The 22,321-nt window shown below is 35.1% G+C and overlaps 1 protein-coding gene across 2 annotated transcripts in view; it reads left to right on the top strand.

Moving 5' to 3' along the window:
• Positions 1–22,321, top strand: part of LOC138305523 (atrial natriuretic peptide receptor 1-like) — a 337,291-nt gene that overhangs the window by 91,145 nt on the left and 223,825 nt on the right. The window contains exon 1 of one of the 2 annotated variants that reach the window (XM_069245783.1): positions 18,397–20,540. The exons of the other annotated variant lie outside the window; for it this stretch is intronic. Coding sequence (XP_069101884.1) covers positions 19,838–20,540 — 703 coding nt within the window. The 5' untranslated portion in view covers positions 18,397–19,837. Of the gene's footprint in view, positions 1–18,396; positions 20,541–22,321 lie in introns of those variants that run through there. 2 annotated transcript variants of the gene reach the window in all.

Genomic DNA, 22,321 nt, shown 5'->3' on the forward strand with positions numbered 1-22,321 from the left:
TTTATTTAGAATAATTCCGACATTAAAATAACTGAACATAATGTATCCAAATCAATATACAGTAAATGACAGTGATTTGCAGTGGCACACGACTAATATAATCTCTTACATAGCGTGTAACAACTTTCTCTATATAATTAGCTTGGATTCGTCACCAACTGCAGGCGGGGAATGAAAATGAGAATCCTCGACTTTCAATTCTGCTTGTAGTACTATCCTTATTCCGGTGAATTTCCTTTCTAGGTTGAATACTATTTACTGTAACAGACGTATTATTCACGTCGTGTGCCTATATGTGATGTTGTGGGGATTCTCTCCATGCCACTGACCGTCTGGAACACATCGAGTTTGGCCAATAGTTTACGTTACTAGTACACCAGACATGTTTCCTCGTTAACGTAGTGTACTATTGGTACGGCAATGGTAATAAGCGTCATATACAAACTGCCAACATGCTAGCAAAGTATTGAGATATCACATTATGCCATTTGTGCTAAATAATCATTTCGCTAATTGCATTTTCAGTAAGTTGTTTATAAACAAAACTCTTGTATGATAATATAACAATGACTATTTCAGTCGATAGTCTTAAATAACATATTAAAAAAGCATTTGCTGCACTTTTTACGTAATGTGCTAAAGCCTAACTGCCAATAAGTACTTTTATATTTTACGTTTTAAATTGGACTCGACGATAACACAAAAACATTATTTGGTACAAAGTCGTCTATCTCCCGCGATGCAGATAGAATAAAACACGATTATAACGAACTTCTGGGGGTCACACAGAAACATCTCTGCATTAGAAGCATAGCTCGTGAAACAAATTTGTTTGATATACATATAGTATAAAAACCTTGCGTGGAATGGCAATTATAAGGTTATAACTATGGATTCGTTTTTACATATAATTTATTCCTTTATAAACGTGTTTACTCTATGAAGGCATAGAGATATAAAATTTGGACAATCTAAACTTTATTACACATTTTTTTGCAAAAAGAAAAAAAAGTTTACTCATTGTGTGTGTCTTTTTAGAAAATTGAATTGTCGATGCTAGTGATGTTTTTTTTGTTTTTTTTGTTTTTTTTTTGCTTTTTGGTATCGAATAACATATCCTTGGTAATTGAAATGGCTGTGTTAAAATTCATATCACCAATTTGTATGTGTTTGCCTTATTTCAAGCATCACGCCCAAGATATCATGCCATGGGAGGTTCCTATTGCGGATGTCGTAGTGATGCAGTATAAACCATAACCAATCGCCTACCCTTGTTACGTTACGTATATCCATATCCTGGTTGGGGAGGTGACACGTCGCCACATTTACGTTTTACTTTACAAGGATTTCCTTCCTGGCTAACATGGAAGTGACGTGTGGTGACAGAGATAGTTTCTCAAATTCACGGTTCCCTAAGAGATTAGAATGCATCCAGATATTGATATAAAATGTGATATCCTCTCCGTTCGAGTTTTTTTTTCTCTCTGTATAACAACGGGCGTTCTATAGATTGACTTACTAATTTGTAGATTGGTGTATCCCATTCCATGCTATTGTTTACTTTGAATTTGAAGTAATTTTAGGTTTAGTGGATGAATAACATTCTAGAACATGGAATATTTATTATTATTTTTATTTGAAATAACGTCCACTATTAGATTAATTCATGGAATCAATTGTTATATATGTAATCTCAAAACGAATTGTGGTGTTCCATCTATCAACTGTTCAATGCTGCATACACTAGACCCAATACAAAAATATTTACGAAGCGATCAACTCAAAATCATTTTCAGTAATCTTGTTTCACATTGATATGCATTAGAATTCTATTTTCTAAATCAATGGATGGTATCAAATCCGATACTCTTCGGGGAAAAGATGCTGATCACAATCGACAATGCAGAACACTATTTTATCCCCAATGCACATTGTTGTTTATATTCTCGATATATGAAAATTCTTATTTTTTCTTATTTTTTTTTTATTTAATGACTGTTTATTCCAAGACTATTCAATCGTGCTGAAAAAGCAAATTTAGAAAACCTTTAGAGCAATTCGTGAAATTGAATTAGATAGTGTTTTGAGTTAATTAAGGTGTTAAGTGGGCTCCCTAATTAAGTTACGTAGTCCCGTTTTACACGTAACCCACCCTCCGCGCCTCCGATTTAACACACTTAGAAGCCCCCCATGCCTTCAGACATTGACTTGTTGATGTGTTTATAGTGCGCCGGGTGTTGTTGCCAGAATTTTATCATGTTATGTTTTTGCTTTGGTTTATTTTGTTTTTCGTCGTTTCATCCTAAAATAACAAATACATTTGTAGTACTGTACACCAAGTTAATTTCGCGGCGGCTTGATGTCGCGTTTTCATGTTTAACTAAGTATTTTGTAGAGATTTAACTTCGATGGGGTCCGCAATGTCCGAGCCTTTAAGATGTCCCGACATATTACAAATAAACCCTTAACCTCTGCGCAGCGAGTTCGAATCCTATGTGGGACAGTTACCAGGTACTGACCACTGGTCGATAGTTTTTTCTATTGGTACTCCGGCTTTTCTCCACCAACAAACATGACACGTCCTTAAATGACACTGGCTGTTAATGGGACGTTAAAGTAATATAACAAAATCAAATTAATTTCGATATATGAGTAAAATGGGTATGCTTTTAACTTTCGAAGTCACTCTTGTTCGCCATTTCTGCCTGTCCGCAAATGCCATGAAATAAATTCGATATTTAAAGACTATTTCTGGTAAAGTCGGGGATTTAGAAACATTGTTTCAACAATGCGGATATCCTTAGACTCCAATAAAAGGTATGTCGATCGATATCGTAGATACATTCAGAAAAAAGGCGATGTCTTTTCTCAATATTTCAATAGTAATCTAAGTATATTGCAAAACCGATCTTGACCAAGTTAGAACAATAATGAATTAGCGTAACCATCACGATAGTTATACAGTAAATACTTTTCGTGCTGTGATGCAGAACTGTACTTTATTTCCGATAAATCATATCAATTGCCAGTATCGACATTAACCCGGTATCAGACTGCTACGTCCTTTACATGGTCGTAAAAGGCGACATAAGATGAACTTTATATGTTATTTTCTTCTTAAAGTTTTTACTACTTCCTTATGTGATCCTTGATACCTTCTCAATTCTGTCGTGTGCTGAGCGGTTTTCCCTTTGCGGAAAGCTCATAATTCTGTCTCCTAACCGTGGTACACCATATTGTCGGGTTTTTTGCTCCTTCTCAGCATTGAAGGACTGGAACGACTGGTTTGCTCATTGACAATATATTGTGATCGAGTGAGGTGTGCTATTTAGTGTCGTTGACATGCTTCAGCAATATACCACTATAAAATGTGCGAGATTGCCACTATCACATCGAGACACAATGCAAATAGAGTGCAGCTTCCCACAATATGAAAATATCCACGTACGCATCATATTGCCTATATGAGATGCATTCCTTAACTAATATAATATAAACTTTATTTATTTTACATCGATTACGAAACAAGTAATACAACTTATGCAAATCACTCTCGATGGCCCGGATGTAAGCGCGCGAGGGATCTTAGTGTGGGAGGAAACCGAAGTGCCCGGAGTGACCCCTAACCTTTTCACCATATCATTTGACCATATCCGTTTAGTAAAGGACATAATTGATTTTTTATTCATTTTAGACTCGATTGTCTCCAATGATGAGCACGGGTTAACATTAGTAGCACATGATTCACTGATGTTCAAAGTCAGCCAATGGAATAGTACTATAGAAAGGAATAAATGTGATCTGAAGTTTCGGCATGGTTTTTTCTAAAGAAGGGGTACGTAAAGATACACAGGTAAGGATTATTCTAGATGACCGAACTTTGTCCATGCCAAGGAAGATTAAATGAGTTGTCACGATTTTGAAACCTGATCTTTTACAGTAGAAGAGGTTTTATCGGCCGTAAATGTTACAGTGTCTCTGTGACATTGATGTGGCATTTGTTCATCAAAACATTTGTAGTGCATGTCAGCAATGAAGTACCAACTTGGGAAATCAAGAAGGTATAAAGTATTGGATAATAAAAAACTGAGATAATGAAGAAGATTCCGGAGTTTTAATGTCGCTAGTCCTCGTGTCTGTTTAGTGCTATGATACTCTTAACTTCGTGAGGTGGCAAGGTCAATTTCCTGAAAGGTATCGAATAGCCATTTTGAAATCTAAACATTACTTTGATGCGGCAGAAAGGTATCAAATGGCCATTTCTAAACCTAAACATTACTGTGATATGCCAGAATGGTACACTATGTTCACAGCGTGCAGAACGTTAAAATTCGTTCAATGTCCGCAATTACACACTAGTCATGCGACGTTTTGTATGCCGATCTCAGGTCCGCGCTACTGTAGTGAAGCAACTTCTGTATAGAACTAATTAAATGGTCCTTTCAGATAACCTTATCAGTTGCATGATCCTGTCTGAACAAATCACTAACAACTTCTCAGTGGTTATGTACAGTATTTCATTTGTTTAACTTACATGTACAGGACGCCAGGAATGGGAATATATTGCATCTGATTAATCGTATAACTTTACGAAGTAGGATTCATATTTTGCTTATTAGTTCTGTAAAATATCAAGACTTACAGCAGGAGAACCAATTGAGACTGAGACTGAACCAGACTGAGATGGATTTCTGCTAACCGTTTTGTTTTTTATATAAAATGATTAAGCAAATTGCTCGAATGCACGTGTATGTCGTTTGCATATGCAAATAGCTGTTCTAGATATACCTGAAATGAATTCATATATTTGTTCTTAACCAAACGGAAATCATTTGTCAGCGAGATCAAGGCAAACAAAACATGGTATGAGAAAATCTAATACTAATAAAAAACTAAGTACTTGTTTATTCAGTGGGGATGAAGAACGAGAAAGAGTAGAGGTGCATATCTGTGTGATAGAATAGCCTTGTTTATTACAAACTATGATACCTACATATATTTTGTGAAAGCAGTGTTAGACATAATATCGTTTTAATGCATTATGATACGCCGAAATCTTCAGAGTCTAACACCTTATATATATGCATTTCATAATACCGATGAAAGTTAAAGGCCTATTACCTTTCCGGAGCGAAATATAAAGGTTTCTTAAAAAACATTAATAACATCAGAAAATGCATACCGATGACCTAAAATAAGGTTACGACACCAAACATATGCAAGATTTCCTGCGTTATATATGAAAACAGTGGAGAGTCAATTCGCTGTTTTGCCGTCTGGCGCAGTGATAGTCAACTACCGCCCGGTATTTAGGACGACGGCGGGAAACATAATACGACCCGCGTTATGAAAATAAACATGTTATTTATTTTAATCAAATCGTTCAGAAAGTGATAATAAATGTAGTATTAACGGAAAGTTAATCATTTTTGCGACTCTACAAAATTATCGATCTTGTTTTACATTCCCATTAAAAGAATTTAAGCCGTTTCGGAAAGGTAGTGGGCCTTTAAAGGACGCGTTCCGAACTAAACAAATGCTGTTTATTTCGTTTTCTTTTACCAAAACTTGCATGTAGCTATAAATCAGCGTTATTTTGATATTTGAAAAAAAAATACGCGTATTATTTATTCCAGTGCTTCTAGCGTCCTACAGTTTCTTCATTATCATAATGCCGCTCTTGATATTTATTCTACAATCTAACGTATAATTCTTTGATGTGCTAATACCACATTAAGATGTTAGCAGATTTCATAAGAGTCGGAGTAAAACTAAATCCTCTGTCTCTTTTATTAGTAATTATTGGATTAATTGAAGATATATCACTTATTGGATTCTGATGTTATCACAAGTATGTCTTAACGTATCAGAACAAGCCGTTCGTATGTGAGAATATCACGTAAGTTAATGTCATAGAGAACGTTCTATTGCTTTGGGGCAGTGATTGTATCTCCTTTTGCGCATTATGCAGTTAAATGTGCAGTGCAAATGCAGTAGGAGCTACATACATAATGAATCAGCTGAACCACCTTCCTACCGCATTTCCGTTGACGTAGATGTTAGCGAAACGTATTAGTGGTAACAGAAAACATCCAATGACATTGTACCGCCACCATAAAATATATCACTTGTCACTTGTATATCATTAGCATTGATAACTATGAGAAATTATTTATTATTTTATGTTTCAAACTCCTAATATCTGTTAGGGTAAATCTTTCAAATTGTTGATTTACAAAATGATATGAATTGTTGTATAAATTGTATTTCAAATCAGTCTCACAATATAAGTATACTGTCGATTACTAATGAATGCGCCACGTGCTAGCTGTAACATCGTAGATCAAACGACGTATAGACTCGTTGTAAAGCATATTAATCCGTGTCGATATTCGTTCTAGTTCTAGACAGGCATTTTAATTTCCGTTTGAAGTGTCTTAAATAAAGCCACTTTTTCAAACATATTGAAACGTTTCCAGCTACAGAGTCGCTCTTTGCCACATATTGTTTTCATTAGCGATAACCGTTGACATGAACAGATTTACCAATCGACCAATAAAACGTATGTAGCATTAAACTATCGAACATTGCTTCCGAAATCCGGACCACATAAACTGCCTCTGTATCGGTAATACTCCAATGGAGAGTTTAGCGTAAGTTAATTAATTGAAAGTTCCCCCACGTTATACCCCCATATACTGTAATGAAAATAGCCCGTGGCTATGTGGGCAGTCCTTTGTTGTGTTAGTGTTTCAGTAACGGCCCTCCTGCTTTAATTAATCAGTCTTTACTGAACACGTCCCAAATATACAATCCGGAAATCGCGTCCGCTTACCGGATCTTTATCAGTATGTATTACATTGTTCGTGGGCAACCCGAGGCGAGGAACGGAATTAAGAAAATAAATTGTGCGCTCTGAGTAATTGTTTTGTATATCCCTCGTTGCCCAGCTCATTTTTTGTTGCTGCCAGTTTGTGAAGGGATTAAGAAGCATTTAGGTAAATGGTTTCCAGTGATATTAATTTTTAACAACCAGCCCAAAGAATTATTTCCAGGAGTAAAATCAAACAGATAATACAATCTAGATCATTGTATCTTCGGTTGACAAGCTGAAAAGTTGGCAATGACGAACATTTCCCCGGCATTGTTGTAAGAATACAATGTCAATAATAAAATGAAACCCAGCTATTTGATGATTGGATATGACAGTCGATAAGTTCATTCAAATTTCTTTCGATTTTAAGTGCATTATATTGAACCACAATCGTGACACTTGGTAATCGCTCTCAACAAAGTGACCAGGTTTTGACAGACGTGTTTTTTTCAGCAGCCGTTTTATTATTTGTAGCATTAGATAATTCAATAAAAATAAAATAACTTTTTTATATCCGATCCATCCTCAATAGCAACTGTGTTGAGTCTACAAAACTGTGTATAGTATAAATACAGACCCGTACACTAGAAGGTACTACAAATTCGCCGCTTAACGTGTTCTTATGAAAATAAAACATACCAAACTTGTTTTTCTTTCACGCAGATAAAATTATGCTCACTGCCGTGAGCATTACATTTATCGTTTTCACAGGGCTTTGCTTGTTTTTTTCTTGCATCATGTAATATTTGCATCTGCTTGCATCAACATTCTCCATAGTGTATTTTCGTAATTATGAATTCTATTTCGACAATGCAAATGTAATTGAGCCACCATCGAAAGCTGAAGACAAAACATATTCCCAAAACAAAATCATACTAATACGGATGTTCGGTGACATATGTCAAACAAATATTAAATAGACTTGACAAGAATTCCCCAAAATTGAACCTGTTTGAGACCATGTGTTATTCCTTGTATCGGATAAACATTCATAGTCGGTGTCCCTGAAGACACGATTTAGCACTGATACTACGATTTGATTTCCCTTTGGGGGTCTATGTTTCTCTAGACACCCGGTGTCATTGTCTGTTTTGATATTAGAATCAGCGTACATATTCAATAGTCATACCAATGAAGTCTGTTTTTATATATTATTGTGTTTAAAGTTATCAAAAACATAGTCTCGTGGCTAGTATTACAACAAATCAAGCAGTTATTTCATATATGATTCACCTTAAAACCCTCAACGTGTAGACATCATTCTTATTTACTGGTGTTAGCCTATGGTAAATAAACGTTAAATTTGCTGTAAAATAAATGTTACAAGTTGTGTCAAGTTAATACTAGCAACGTAATATTTGACAAATTCAAATGTTTCAACGAATTTGAGGACAGGTTTTGGATTGCATAGTAAAATATGTCACCGAATTGTGATTGATCTTACAAGATCTGACATGGTATCCATCTATAGAGTAAGCTATATGGTGCAAATTAATTTCAGTTGTCATACTATCAATTTAGAAATACGGTTTTGTTCTTAATACAACGTATACAGTGCAACGTATTGCAGTATTTCTTAAAACGGAATTCGAACATGAAAAAAGCATAATACATAGCGAAGTGATAAATACAAGGATAAATAACTGGTGTTGTTGTCAAGTTTTATCTAATTTTAATAATATGTTTATTATAATCCTGTGTATATCTGTATATTTACGTGTTCTATGGTGTTTATGACATTTAGAAGATAACCCGCATGAGACATAGAACCGAAAACACATCTGACTCCAACACATACTATACATACATTGTCTATTGTTCAAAGGCATCACCACCACATGTTTGTATGTTAGATCCTGAACTGTATTCTCACTGGGATATGTGGTTAATAGAGTGCTTTTTGTTTGTTTGTTTGTTTATTTGATCAATTAACGTCCTATTAACAGCTATGGTCATGTAAGGACGGCCTCCCATGTATGCGATGTGCTGCATGTATGTTGTGCGAGGTGCGTGTTTTTGGAGACTGCGGTATATTCATGTTGTGTCTTCTTGAATAGTGGGACTGTTGCCATTTTTATAGTGCTATATCACTGAAGCATGCCGCCGAAGACACCAAGCAACACACCCCACCCGGTCACATTATACTGACAACGGGCGAACCAGTCGTCCAACTCCATGTATGCTGAGCGCCAAGCGGGAGCAATTATAATAGAGTGCTTCATTGACGGATATTCATTTACTGATACGAAACATATGAATTAATACTATTCGAGATGATCGGTTTGAGGTTTACGTCATTGTATATACATGTAGTACGTTATATTTAATTGTTGCCTTAAATAGTCCATAGCCTTTCCTTAAAAATACAGGTTAGTATCTACTAAGAACATTGAAACGTTGAATGACACATTGGTAGTAGTTGGAACTATTTCGGCGTGAACGTTTCGGAACAATAACATAACAATGTAACATTGTTTAGAATTATGAATTCATTATATAACTCTGTTATTAAAATCATTGAGCATTCTTTCAATTTTATAATGTTATAATAAGGCTGATAATTCAGGTAGTTGTGGGCAATCGATACAGGTGAAGATATTCTGATTATTATACAAAGAAGAACCGTTATGCAATTCTAATGCTGTGCTTGTTAAATCTATCTTCAGTTGCGATTTTCATTATGCCTTTGCGATGTTAACTGTTACCAAGGCCATTTCTGTGAGATGCACGCAGAATATAATTATAGAGTATAGAGCGTACAGTGCTCCAGTCACTTATGCAAGTAATAAATCGAGTATTCTGTTTCGTAATACCGATATTTCTTTTATATTTCGTGCATTATAATCATCATTAAATGCAATCAACTAAATTTCAGATCATAACTCAAAATAGAAATGAGGACACAGGAATGAGATCATTAGTGGTACGATGGCCGTAATAATGGCTACATATGTCGTGTGATCAGGATTCACCAAGAACGGAACATTAAAATATTACTTAATGAAGGCACTGGAGATCAGTACGTCACGACAAGAAGACATAGCAATAAAAAAACATTTACTGAAATAAAATGTAGATTCTACTTTTAGTAATCACACTGTAGCATCAGGCTTCATCACGTTTTAATGAAGAAGTAGAATCTTAAGACGCTCCGTTTTTGAGGTTCATTAAATGAATTTCGCTCTAACAAAGTGTTACAATGTCGGTCTTGATTTATATAATTACTACTTTATCTTCAGTGGAATGTTCATAGAACAACGTACCACTGATGATACAGATACTCATATTCAGCAGAATGACAATTAACAAAATGTGGATTTGCAGTCAATAATCTCTGTGCACTGAGTGTGTTTCACCAGGAAGAAGCTTCATCAATGCAGAAAAAAAAAGACAACGAACCATGCCAGTATCGTAATGAAATCTATACACGCTTTGATAATGTAAATCCTTGGATCTATAAAAAGACTATAGGTTATATCCTCTGTTCGATACAGACCTTTGTCTATAGAAGTGGTAGTTGCTACTCCTGTGTAGTGATACTTAAAGAGGGACGACTGCTTTGGTTGATGTCAGTCTAATATAACCGTTTTGGGTGTGATTGTTACTACAAAGAGACATGACATGAATATACCGCAGCCTCTCGAAACATACAGATATCCATACATACAACATGAGTATACCACAGCCTCTCAAAACATACAAACATTTATACACACAACACAATACACCACAGCCTCCCGAGACATACATTTATCCAAACACACGACATGAATATACTACAGCCTCCCAAACCATACAGACATTCATAAACACAACTTGGATATACCACAGCCTCTCAAACATACACATAACATGAATATACTGTAGCCTCTCAAACCATACAGACATGAATTAAGACACCGCAACATATTGCGAACATGGGTACGCGGTTTTGAAATAACACTGCCTGTCAATAGAACGTTGTACACTAGAAAACCAAACACACCAAATATTGTACTTGGGTCAGGGAAATCGAAGCAATTATGTGAGGTGGCATTGGTTAAATGGAAACATACACAGCTTCACAGGATATAAAAGATGTTCCACCGTCGACACCGTATAATCTACATTCTGTTTCTGGATGCACCTGGTGTCCAAATAAATCTTAACATACAACATGAATAAACCGCAGCCTCCCAAAACATACAGACATTCACACACACGATATGAAGACATTCACACACACAACAGGAATATTCTGCAGCCTCTCTAAAAAAATACTATGAATAGTCAGAAAGGAAATGAAAACCCATGTACATTTCACAATATTTGTACACGATATGCCAAAGGTGATATAGTTTTCAAATATCATGTAAAACACTGTGTCAAACATGAAATTTTCACAATTTCGTAAGCTTGAAGTTTGTAACTCAAAACCCTAACCCCATTTCATCCAGGGCTAAAATAGGTCATACAGAAAACCATGTAAAAAAATAAATAAATAAAAAACATTTCACATCAGTTCATATGTTTTTGTGATATCATATCTGGTTTATGATTGTTTATTTTTGATGATTTTCTCCAAATTTTGTGTTTTAAAGTTGTATTGCTGCTAATTTCACTGTAACGATATACAACTTATTCATTTGATATTTAAACATTGAAATGTAACTTGATGATTTAGCTCCCCAAAACCATATGTCGGCCTATAAGAGAGCCGAAATCTAGGAATCATATATTCCTGGTTTTGAATAAAGCGCCTTCAATCACCGCTATGTACAGTGACTTCGGATTCCAAATCGTATCACGTGACTGACGTTCGACACGACCTGCACGTGGTGAGCCAGATAAATAGCGTAAGCGCACATGTGTATGTTTACGTTTTCCTTCTGGCTTATATGAGCAAATCATGCTGATATATGTCCACAGATAGAGTATTTGAAACATCCAATTTACACATTACCGTAAAATATTGTGTGGATCAAATATAGTAATGTGCGAGCATATATATTTTCTTTGTAGATAGAGTCTGATGAGGTCGACCACATGTTTTGTTTATGAAAAATTGTTGATGTTTTCTCTTGGTTTCACAACCCTCGTTTTACTTCGAGATTGTCGAGACGATGTTCGGAAGAGTTCGGAATGATTCGCCATCCTTCGAGCCTATTTTTCACGTGTACACGTTATAAAGATTTTTTACTTTTATAATTCAAAGATACTTCCAGCGCTGCAACTTTATAAAAAAGTGGTAAAATTAGAAAGTTTAAAACTCAGGCAAACGGAGAAAAATATGTATAACACTTAAACAGTTTTCACTATGACAAAAAGAGCGAAAGTTATAGACCATACAACTTTAAGGAAATTCCCACATGATGTTTTTAGAATTCAGGAATTTCGGTCCAGACGGGTTCTCTCCAATCATTTATTACGATTAACGTTATTTCCGGTGTTTGAATTCCCGATTACGACAGGGACCGCAAAAACCTTAGATATAGCATCAAATGTTCACTTCCTTGCTTTTATTTGATTTGTTTAATGATGTTAAACATTCAATATTATATGTAGACTATTTTTATATATTGAAAAATATCCAAGTGGAATGTCGTAGCGTATCATGGTGGAAATCAAAACAACCTCCGCAGTTTCCGGTTAAGCGTCATATGGTGTTGTTTTCAGAAGTCTGGACCTACCTTTAAATCATATGCGGTTTTCCATGATTCCGTTACCATCAGGGCGCAGTTTCCATGAAAATTCCTTAACTGTAAGGAATACCCTAACTTAAAATTCCCCATAGGAAAGCATTGCAGAAGTTAAGTGGAAATCTTAAGTTAAGGCGCCTTCCTTAAAATATGTAATGATTTCCTTTGGAGAATTTCTAGTTAAGGAACTCCTCAAAGTAATGTTCATGAAACTGGTCCCAACATGATTACCATTATGTTGGAATAGTACATTGCTCCACGGTCATGTTTCTCAGAGAATAGAAGAAAAAAATGAACTTTCAGCGAACCTACACGACAGCGTGTTGCTGTATGCAACAATGCCAAATGGCAATGCGCACCAAAGCAAACAATAAAAGCGGAAGTGTAATTGATTCTTTTCACAATGTACACAAATGGTATAGAACATAGGAAATACAATACTATTATAATGCACAATGTATTGAGGTTAGTAGCACAAGTTTATGGCCAGAAGACAGGCTAAAATCAATCTAATTAAAATACATACAATATATATCCTTATTATCACTCTTTAACATAGATGGTCTGACAACATCCCATTTGGGGTCACGTCATGGTCACCTTTATACTACTTGTACTTCTGCAGTAGCGAATTAATTTTATTCATCTAGAAAACTCTAAACATGGTGATATTAAGGAATTGCATTTTTTTGCATATGCTGTCTGGTATGTTATATTGTTACACGATTTTTATAATAGAAAACACCCGTATCCTTTGTCGATACTACTGTGGATGATTGTCATTCCAAATTAAATTGTGCTGGTATTTCTTGCTTGGATTATCTCTACATTCAGTTCTGTGTCAAAATTAAATTGAAACATCAAAACAAACTTTTTTACCAGATGTAAAGAACAGAATCACTGTGTTATGGAATTGCTGAGATTGATATGTGTTTCTGTCAGGATATTGATATTTGACAACCACACCGATTACATATTTTTGCAGCCTTCTACGACAAAATCACATTGAATTGTCAATGGAACACTTTGGAGGTATAACGGGAGAGCAATGGTTACTTCACGTATCTACATAAGGAGACGTATTATAATACCATAGCTAGCTTACCTCTTCCTGGCGTGTCCTTGACACCGCCCCAGAAACAGAGATCGTTCTAATCTGTATTTCAAATTAAACCACGACCAGCAAGTGTCATAAGTCTGTGCACATGAGATCTTAACATATTATGTGCATCGCTATATCGAAAATTCTAAACTTTACATTTGACTAATTCGACCATGACCATCAATGTTGGACTGTGTGGGTCCAAATAAATGATTGTATGATACAAATTACCCACTCGCAGATGTACGAACGGTATATATGGCGCATTAAGTTTGTGATTAGTTTAATATAATTATAATTGGGTATAGAACTTATCATTACACTGCTATTCTAATGTAGCATCATTCAAATTGGTGAACAGAGTTTATAATATTATATGAAGCTGAGTTTTGATAATTGACGACGGTATTCACCATGAAGGGTCAATCAAACCAGGAACGAACCTGAAAAGAAAGTGCATACATAAAAGTCAACAAAACGGTGAACAGAGTTAATAATAGTATATACAATTTTATCATTCGTGATGAGTCATAATGTTATGGAAGATACCAGGAAACGAACAGAAAGTACATACATGTACATTCAAGTCTACAAAATGACAATCTAATATTGATATAATTGACTAGAATTAGGCATAGAACATGACCGGTTATATGTTTTAAACCATAGTAAAATCTGGAAAAATGCTATCTTATTTCAGTATTGTCGATCACCATCAATTCTAAAAACAAGGGGAAAATAGAATTATAGGTTTTTATATTATTGTCATAAAATCGTCCAATGCCTTACTTTAACAATCAAACATCTATGTATTGTATATCGAGGAACTGGCATCGCAGTAATTCGAAACTTAGGCAAAAGAGGAGAATATAATTAAGATATGCCTTCATAAAATACTATAATTCTGACATCTGAGATCACCAATTACTGTGATACTGTGCTACCTTTGGTCTTTAGGGACGGGGCCGGTATATATGTACACAGTGTGAGGTACATGTAGGTATGCTTCCTTATATCAACTAGGACTGATACAGAGTTACCCGACCCTGAGTTACCTGTGATATCTCGTAATAATTACATGCGTGTGTTTTAGGTACCATCATCTTGTCCGTGCAGACATGTGTGTGTTTATCGACCGAGTAGTGCTTCACAACCCCGGAAGAAATAAAGATCTATCTATAAATTTGTCTATGGATTTTGTCACGTCAATTCACAATAAATGCTACCATCACATAGCTACCTCAATGACTATCACTACTGCTTAAAATCAACACCATATTAACAAAAAAAGTAAGCAAACAACACCAGAATGTAACATGATTAGACATATGATTTTTAAAGGCAGACACATCATCATTTAAACCAGTTATTCATCTGTACATAAGCTTAATACGAATGCATATTTAATAAGCACTCGCATTTCAGTAACACCTCTTAAGATTCAACATAACATAGGGATTGCATTTATAATAACACAAGTGTAGATTTATCACTGTAGGATCTGATGGCCAAACCCCACCAGCGGCCACTTGAGAAACAGGAAGTGAGTATATATACGGTGCACACGTGTACAACATATGTTCTACAAAACCAGAAATAACTTTATTTACATCAGAAGCACGTGACCCGTGACAAATCAATTTCATTTCCTGTAACTGAGAGTTTGACAGCTGATAAGTAATCGATATACATAAATGTATATCATTCAAATTAACATTGCAGATACCATTAAATTTCCATATTACTGACGCATAGATCAATTCATAAAATCCAAATCCAGCTCATAATAAATTTACGTCATCCTTGAACCATTACTATAAATACTTTAACTTCTATATTTGGTATTTATTATTAACGAGAATTGTAAACATTTCACTCATAAACGGTAGCTCGTGTTGAAACTATTAATGCATTTTAATGAATGACGTCACAATCACATTAATTATTAATTAAATTAATGATTATAGTGTGTCCTTTTGATTAATTATCATTCAGTTCTTGTTCGTCACATGATATCTTTCCTTATCAATGGTAAAAGAAATATTGTAGCAGATTGATTTAAAAAAGCCAATTATAGCAATAGTTTATGGTGGACTTTATATATACTTATCGTTTATAATTCTTACGGCATGTACTTTCACTGCCTTTGCATATAAATGCTAGTTTAAATAGGAAAGTATCGGCTCCTCCTGCCGTATGCTGCTTCATAAAGAGTTTCATACATGTCTAAAAAACATACTCGCGGATTACGATCCAAGTCTATCTCCATATAGTAAAGAATCTATATTGCCCTACAAGTAAGATACGTGCATTGAATGATAGCGGATGCAGACTGCCATCGGTATTTTTACACCAAAAACGTGGCTTATCGATGGTACATTGAACTTCCCAGACCTGAATCGTATACTTTATTGATGAAAAATGTTTTGAGAAAAAAATGTCATAGCAGTATTGTGTCTTAATTAAAACACGCAGAAATAATAATGGATATGATTAAAAATTGATTGTTTTTTATACGATGTATCCATATTACGCACACAAGATAATCTTTGTCAAGTTGATTGATATAAATATTGAAAAAAAAAGGAGAAAAGCTAGCACAAATAGTATTAGTAAGCCCAGAAATATCATTTTACTCCATGGAAATAAACTCATTTTAACAAATCCATCATATTTCGTGATATCTATAGAAGCCATGGGATAGTTTAATGTTTAAAACAGAAAATTAATATCGCTAAGCATATTGGATATGTTAGATCGTGTACTCAAATTGTCGTTTTATAAACTTATGGTTAAATAACATTAAACACTGATGTGTTTTGATTGAGGGTATAAAGTTGGGCATCCATACTGAAATTACTTTGTGTCTGGGTTTTAAGATAAAATATACCTAGGTGTTGTGTTATTTAATGCAATCTATGTGATCTGAAGTACGTCGATGATAATGATATACCTCAGCCCTGTGTAGACGCTTCACGTATTAAAGGCGTCCCGACGCTCCACAGAAATTTACTCACTTACACCTCAAGACCTCGGTATTAGCCTGAGTGTGTAAACAGAGAGCAATTGAGAGCTAAGAAAACTAAATACAATAATTTGAAGACTGTCGACAGACTACAAACATTGTGTATAAATATGATTTTTTTAATGCTATCATTTTTTTATAATTTTTATGACGGGATGAATGCTCCTTTTCTTTGTAAGTTTGTATAGGAATTGAACGTAGTTTTCGCGAATGCTGAACGATTTACAAGGCCAAAGCAAAAGTGTTAAATGTTTTGATGTCTTCCCCGGACAGATAATAATAGGGAACTTGATCTGAAATGACATGAACGTTTATTTTGTCCTTAATTCGTGACATTAATTTGTAGATGAATTCGTGTAATAAAAATATATATATTTTGTCCAAACATGATCGATATCTCAACGCTTCTACTTAACACGGCTTTCTGACACCTGTATTTCAAATCAACAAATTAATTCAATTCATTACATGTACTAATTGTGACCTACATGTATGTGAAGTATGATATCATCAGAATCATTCTAATTAGTTATACAATGCTTTCACCTAATTGAATATATGATTGACAGCAGTACAGTGTGAAATTGCTTTAAGTACATTATGTTCGCTGATAATGAATATTTTATTCGTAGCTTTATTCATTCTCTCAATCAACATGCGGCATTTATACGTAAAATGAAGTTCGATTATTTATACGTATTTATGTTTCTCGTTACATTCAATACCATCGTTGACAATCATTCAACAACTAGTTTCTTTCGACGTCCAACCGATTACGGAACAGTATTCATAGCGATTATGTCTTCATATAGCAGGAAATAATGACTAGTAATAATTCTCACTTCTCTATCTCAACCCATGTCGATCAACAACGTGGCCGTCAATATATAATACATATGTTAGTTTTCATGCTAGTTTTCATGCTAGTTTTCAAGTTTTTTATGAAATCAATAACAACTTCATTAAAACTATTCCAGTAAATGAGCTAAAAAATCAATCCGATAATATTCATCAATAATCATTTTCTCTCAGTAACAATGGCTATTCTAGTTTTAGGTTGTGTCTGTTTAACACCATTGATAGCGTACATTCGTTATAGCCTAGTAGTATACAACGCATTTTTGCAACAAGATAATTTTAGTTCCTGGCGTTTTTGCCTTTATTTTGAGCGTAATGTTAGAAGTTACTTTTATTGGAATGTCTACGCGAACTTTTCTCTTGAACAACAAATATGAAGAGGTATATCTTACTATTTGGGGACATTCCTCCTTTAAACAATGCATTGGTGTGTCTACGAATATTTCCTCTAGAACAACAAATATGATATTTTAATTTCATTCATTCTATTTCGGGCATACCTTTAAAGGTTGTATTGGTATATTTGCCGTATATTTCCTCTAGAACAACACGTTTGACAGTTATTTTCGGGAAATACCTTTAAAATTGTATTGGTATTTTCTCTAGATCAATAGATAGCAACGCTTTAATACTAAGTATTCCGTGACATACCTGGAGTTTTTGGTCGTGTTTCGACCCTTCATCTCGTAATTGTGTCACTGTAAATACCTAGTGATAGCGTCTGTATCGTAGTGTAACCTAAGTGACGTTTCACTCACGAGCGATAGCCATGTCCTATTATACACGGCCATTATACACACATACTGCCGTGTGTTTACACTGCAACGATAGGCCGGCCTTATAAGCAGTCCTGTGTCACTTCATATGGCGCGCGCATACGCTAACATTCAAACCGGAGTATGGTGTTCAGAGATCCGGATCAGTAGTGTGGATTTAGTTACTGTTAGTCGGCGACATGTTGTGAAACAAATGAAAGGAGAATCTAAGTGATCGAAATGTGCTAAATATGGTGATATGTTGTTCGTAGCGGATTTTTAAGATTAGTATGTGTTTCAAATAGGAAAGGCGTCAGCATTTGTGGAGTACTTATAACACTTGTGGATATATTATAAATACACGTGTATATAGAACTACAGAGATAATATCGACACCAGGGAGTGTTACGGAGTAATATAAAAATGTTGACAAGTTTTACAAAGTGGCCGAATACGGTTAAATTCTACCTTCAGGCAATATCAGTGCAATATGTGAACCTGGGAAGTTAATGCAATGTTTTAACCCTTTTACGGTAAGACACGTTGTTCAAATATTTCAGACAGAGTCTCGTTGACGAAGTGTTATGTATAAAACTAGACCCAATTATACATGCAATCAATGTTAAATTCAATTCGGCGATATGCTCTTTGACTTTGATATTTAGGCCACAGGTCGTCAGACACGATATACTGACAGATGCCGTCACGGTATAACACATCCACTTCATTTAAGGATATCGATATTGTTATATAGTAATAAAACTGACGTTAATACAGGCGATCCACCTCGCTTTAAAGCAGCTTCCGCATATCTACAAGTATAACACATAATATACATAGGAAAAATACTTGAAGCAATCTTAAATCAGGGACCGTAGGGATCTTACAGTTGTGTTTCTATTTTGTTGATAACGTCCACACTCTTAGTTTTGCTCAATCTTATAATACTAATCGTATCTCTATTTTCAAATCCGTTTGTTAAATAAGTTCGATCTGGCATTGTCTGTCCTACCTCGTCACACACAACGTATTTTTTTTATTTATCAAATTTATTTAAGTTCTTACTACCTCGTATTTTTAACAATTTGACTAAACTGTCAATTGTTTCAATGGTTTAATACCTTGTCAATATGTGAAGGTAGATTAGCACTTACCGATGTCAACACTTTCGATAATGTAAATCATATTTACCAGTATACACACCGGTCGGTATGTTATAAAGCAGATGAAATGTCAGCTTCGTTATAACGTTTGCATACGTAGCCACGTGTTCTGGGCCTAGAAATTTGTTTGTCTTTGCCGCCTGTCTGCGAGTGAATCAGGAACGATTAAGAGCGTTTTCCAGAAGCTGATACTGTGTGGGAGTTTCGCGATTCTCCTCAGGATTAGATCCTCTCAAGACAAGTGTTGATTGAAATGTCATAAAATGTCCAGCAATTGTGTTTTGCGATAAAATCTTGTGATAATCTAAGGAGAGTACACAATGTATTAACGTCTACCAACAGAGATTCGGATTTATCTTTGTTTTATTACCGACGCGCAAAAATGGCTCCATCAACGGAATTATGGTCACTTCCGGTTATACTGCAAGTAATCGTGGCCATAACAACTATATTCCTTCCGGTAAAATCTAGTAAAGTTGACGTGAAAATTGCACTGATGATACCGGAGAAACATCAGTACTTTTCACGGATGATGGTCGAACCCGCAATAGAGGTAGCGATCATAGAGGTGGAGAAAAGAAATTTACTGCCCTTTCATACACTTAATGTGACGATGTACAACACCCAATGCGACGCGGTTCGAGCACCTTTAGAAGCCTTTCGTTTCATGCGTGATGGAGGACATGCATTTTTAGGTCCTGTTTGTGATTATAGTCTCGCTCCAGTGGCAAGGTACGCTCCGTATTGGGGACTGCCAATTGTCTCCCCCGGAGGACTTGCTGAAGATTTCCTCGACAAGAAGAAGGAATATAAAACGCTGACCCGAATGGGGAGTGCTTTCGATTCTATGACAAGATTTCTCCTGGCGGCGATCGCACATTACCGATGGCCGAGATTGATTCTTCTGTACGACCCGTACGGTCAGGATGAAATCTTCGAGCGTTTCTGTTTTCTGGCAGGATCTGCAATAATAAAGGAACTTCAAACTAAGCGGAGGGACATGTTTGGGGAATATAAACAGGTTACCAAAGACAATTCTACGTACGCCAAGATTCTACGGGAGGACGTTGGAGCCAAGTTTTCAAGTAAGTTGAACAAGACTTTCATATCTGCTTTACTATTTTTGACGCTGAATGACGTCACACTCTAGAAGGGTCTCAGCAGTTTCAAGAAACTCATTATACCTTTACGTATGTTATGACAAGCGCTTAGAAAACAATACTTAATAACAATCTTCTAATGTTGTCTTTCCCGTAGGAGTTCGTTAATACGAGTTGCCCTGAAACTTTATCCATTTTAAACTCCTTTTGAATGTTCCCTTAAAGGCCCACTAACTTGGCGAAACAAAAATTTAAAGTTTCTTAAAAATAATAATAGTATTTAGAGGATATTATAACACCAACCAAACGCGATTCCAAGCGTAACCTGTGTTAACAGTGAATATTCATGTCACTGTTTTGCCGTCTGGGGCAGTGATAATCAACCGACGTGCAGTAATTAGGATGACGGCGGGAAACATAAAACGATCCGCGTTATAGAAAATAGTATTTGATTTATTGAAATTAAATTGTTCAGTAGGTGATGGCAATTGTATTATTAACGGTAAGCTAATAAAAGTTGTAACCCTTTAAAATTATCAATTTGTTTCACAATTTCAATATGAAAATTTAACGCCGTTTTGGAAATGTAGTTCCCCTTTAAGAAAGAAAGCGATATATATCAAAGCTATACGAACTATTATTCGTAGTATTTTGTGTTACATGCATTTTTATTCTGTAGATTCCGAATCTGAATGCAAATTGCAAATTGCACTAGTTGAATTCAGGGTTTTTTTCAAATTCTTAAGGGATACCGAAACTTATGGACAGGAAGATTGACATATGGATAAAATCAACTAAAAAATGATAAAGTATATATTTATAGAATATATTACTCTCAAATGAAAACGTTATTTAGGGAACACTCAGTAGAGACATGCATGTTAAGTCAAATATAAGAGAAATACCATGTTCCGGATGCACACAATGACACGTATAAACTAGATTTAAGAATGAATATTTTCATTTACATCTAAGGTTTACTAGGACGTGGGAGGGAGTGCATACATATTTATCACCCGACTCAATGTGTACAAGTTTGCAGTATGCTATAATTAAATGGAGAAAGGATTACTCAAATTCATATTATTGTTAGGGAATATCATATAATACTTGCAAAGCATTTCAATTGGTGATTAACCATTTTAACTTACTCAAATCCTGAGGTTGTCTCGGCAAAAATAATTCACGGAAGTATATTTATGCGTGTGGTGTAAAGCTGAGTATTGCCACATGAGGATAAGAACACCACGTTCGTATGGTATTATGTTTCAAATCATGCCGAACCGATATAATAGAAATTAAATCAGTCCTTTTTTGGCGTGAGATTCATTTCAAAGATCAAGATAAATTCGCGAGAGATATTTTCCACAAATTAATATCTTCCACAATAATTTCACAATTATAATGAAATGTATTGTCATCCAAATTTAATTCATCGAAACTTAATCTCTGATAAAATTCTTTGAAACAGAATTCTCAAAAAGTATCAACCACTTGCGAAACAGTTTGCAGTGAAAACGCGTTAATATTTTCCTAAAACCAGAGTGCTTCAAATGCTGTATGTACGATGTTTATAGGGAATCTTTATGCATTCTCTATAATAAATTAAGAAGTGTCTGGGTACATTTGTCTATAGAAGTGCATTCGGGGTTAAAAATACGTCTGTGTATTGGTTATAATAATACCCGAGTTTGCTTGGCTATGTTAGCATGAAATATTCATGCCTTCTCTCTTCTCTTCTTTACGTATAAACAAATCTGTTTGTC

The sequence above is a fragment of the Argopecten irradians genome, chromosome 13, assembly GCF_041381155.1.
Source record: "Argopecten irradians isolate NY chromosome 13, Ai_NY, whole genome shotgun sequence".
Taxonomy (NCBI): domain Eukaryota; kingdom Metazoa; phylum Mollusca; class Bivalvia; order Pectinida; family Pectinidae; genus Argopecten; species Argopecten irradians.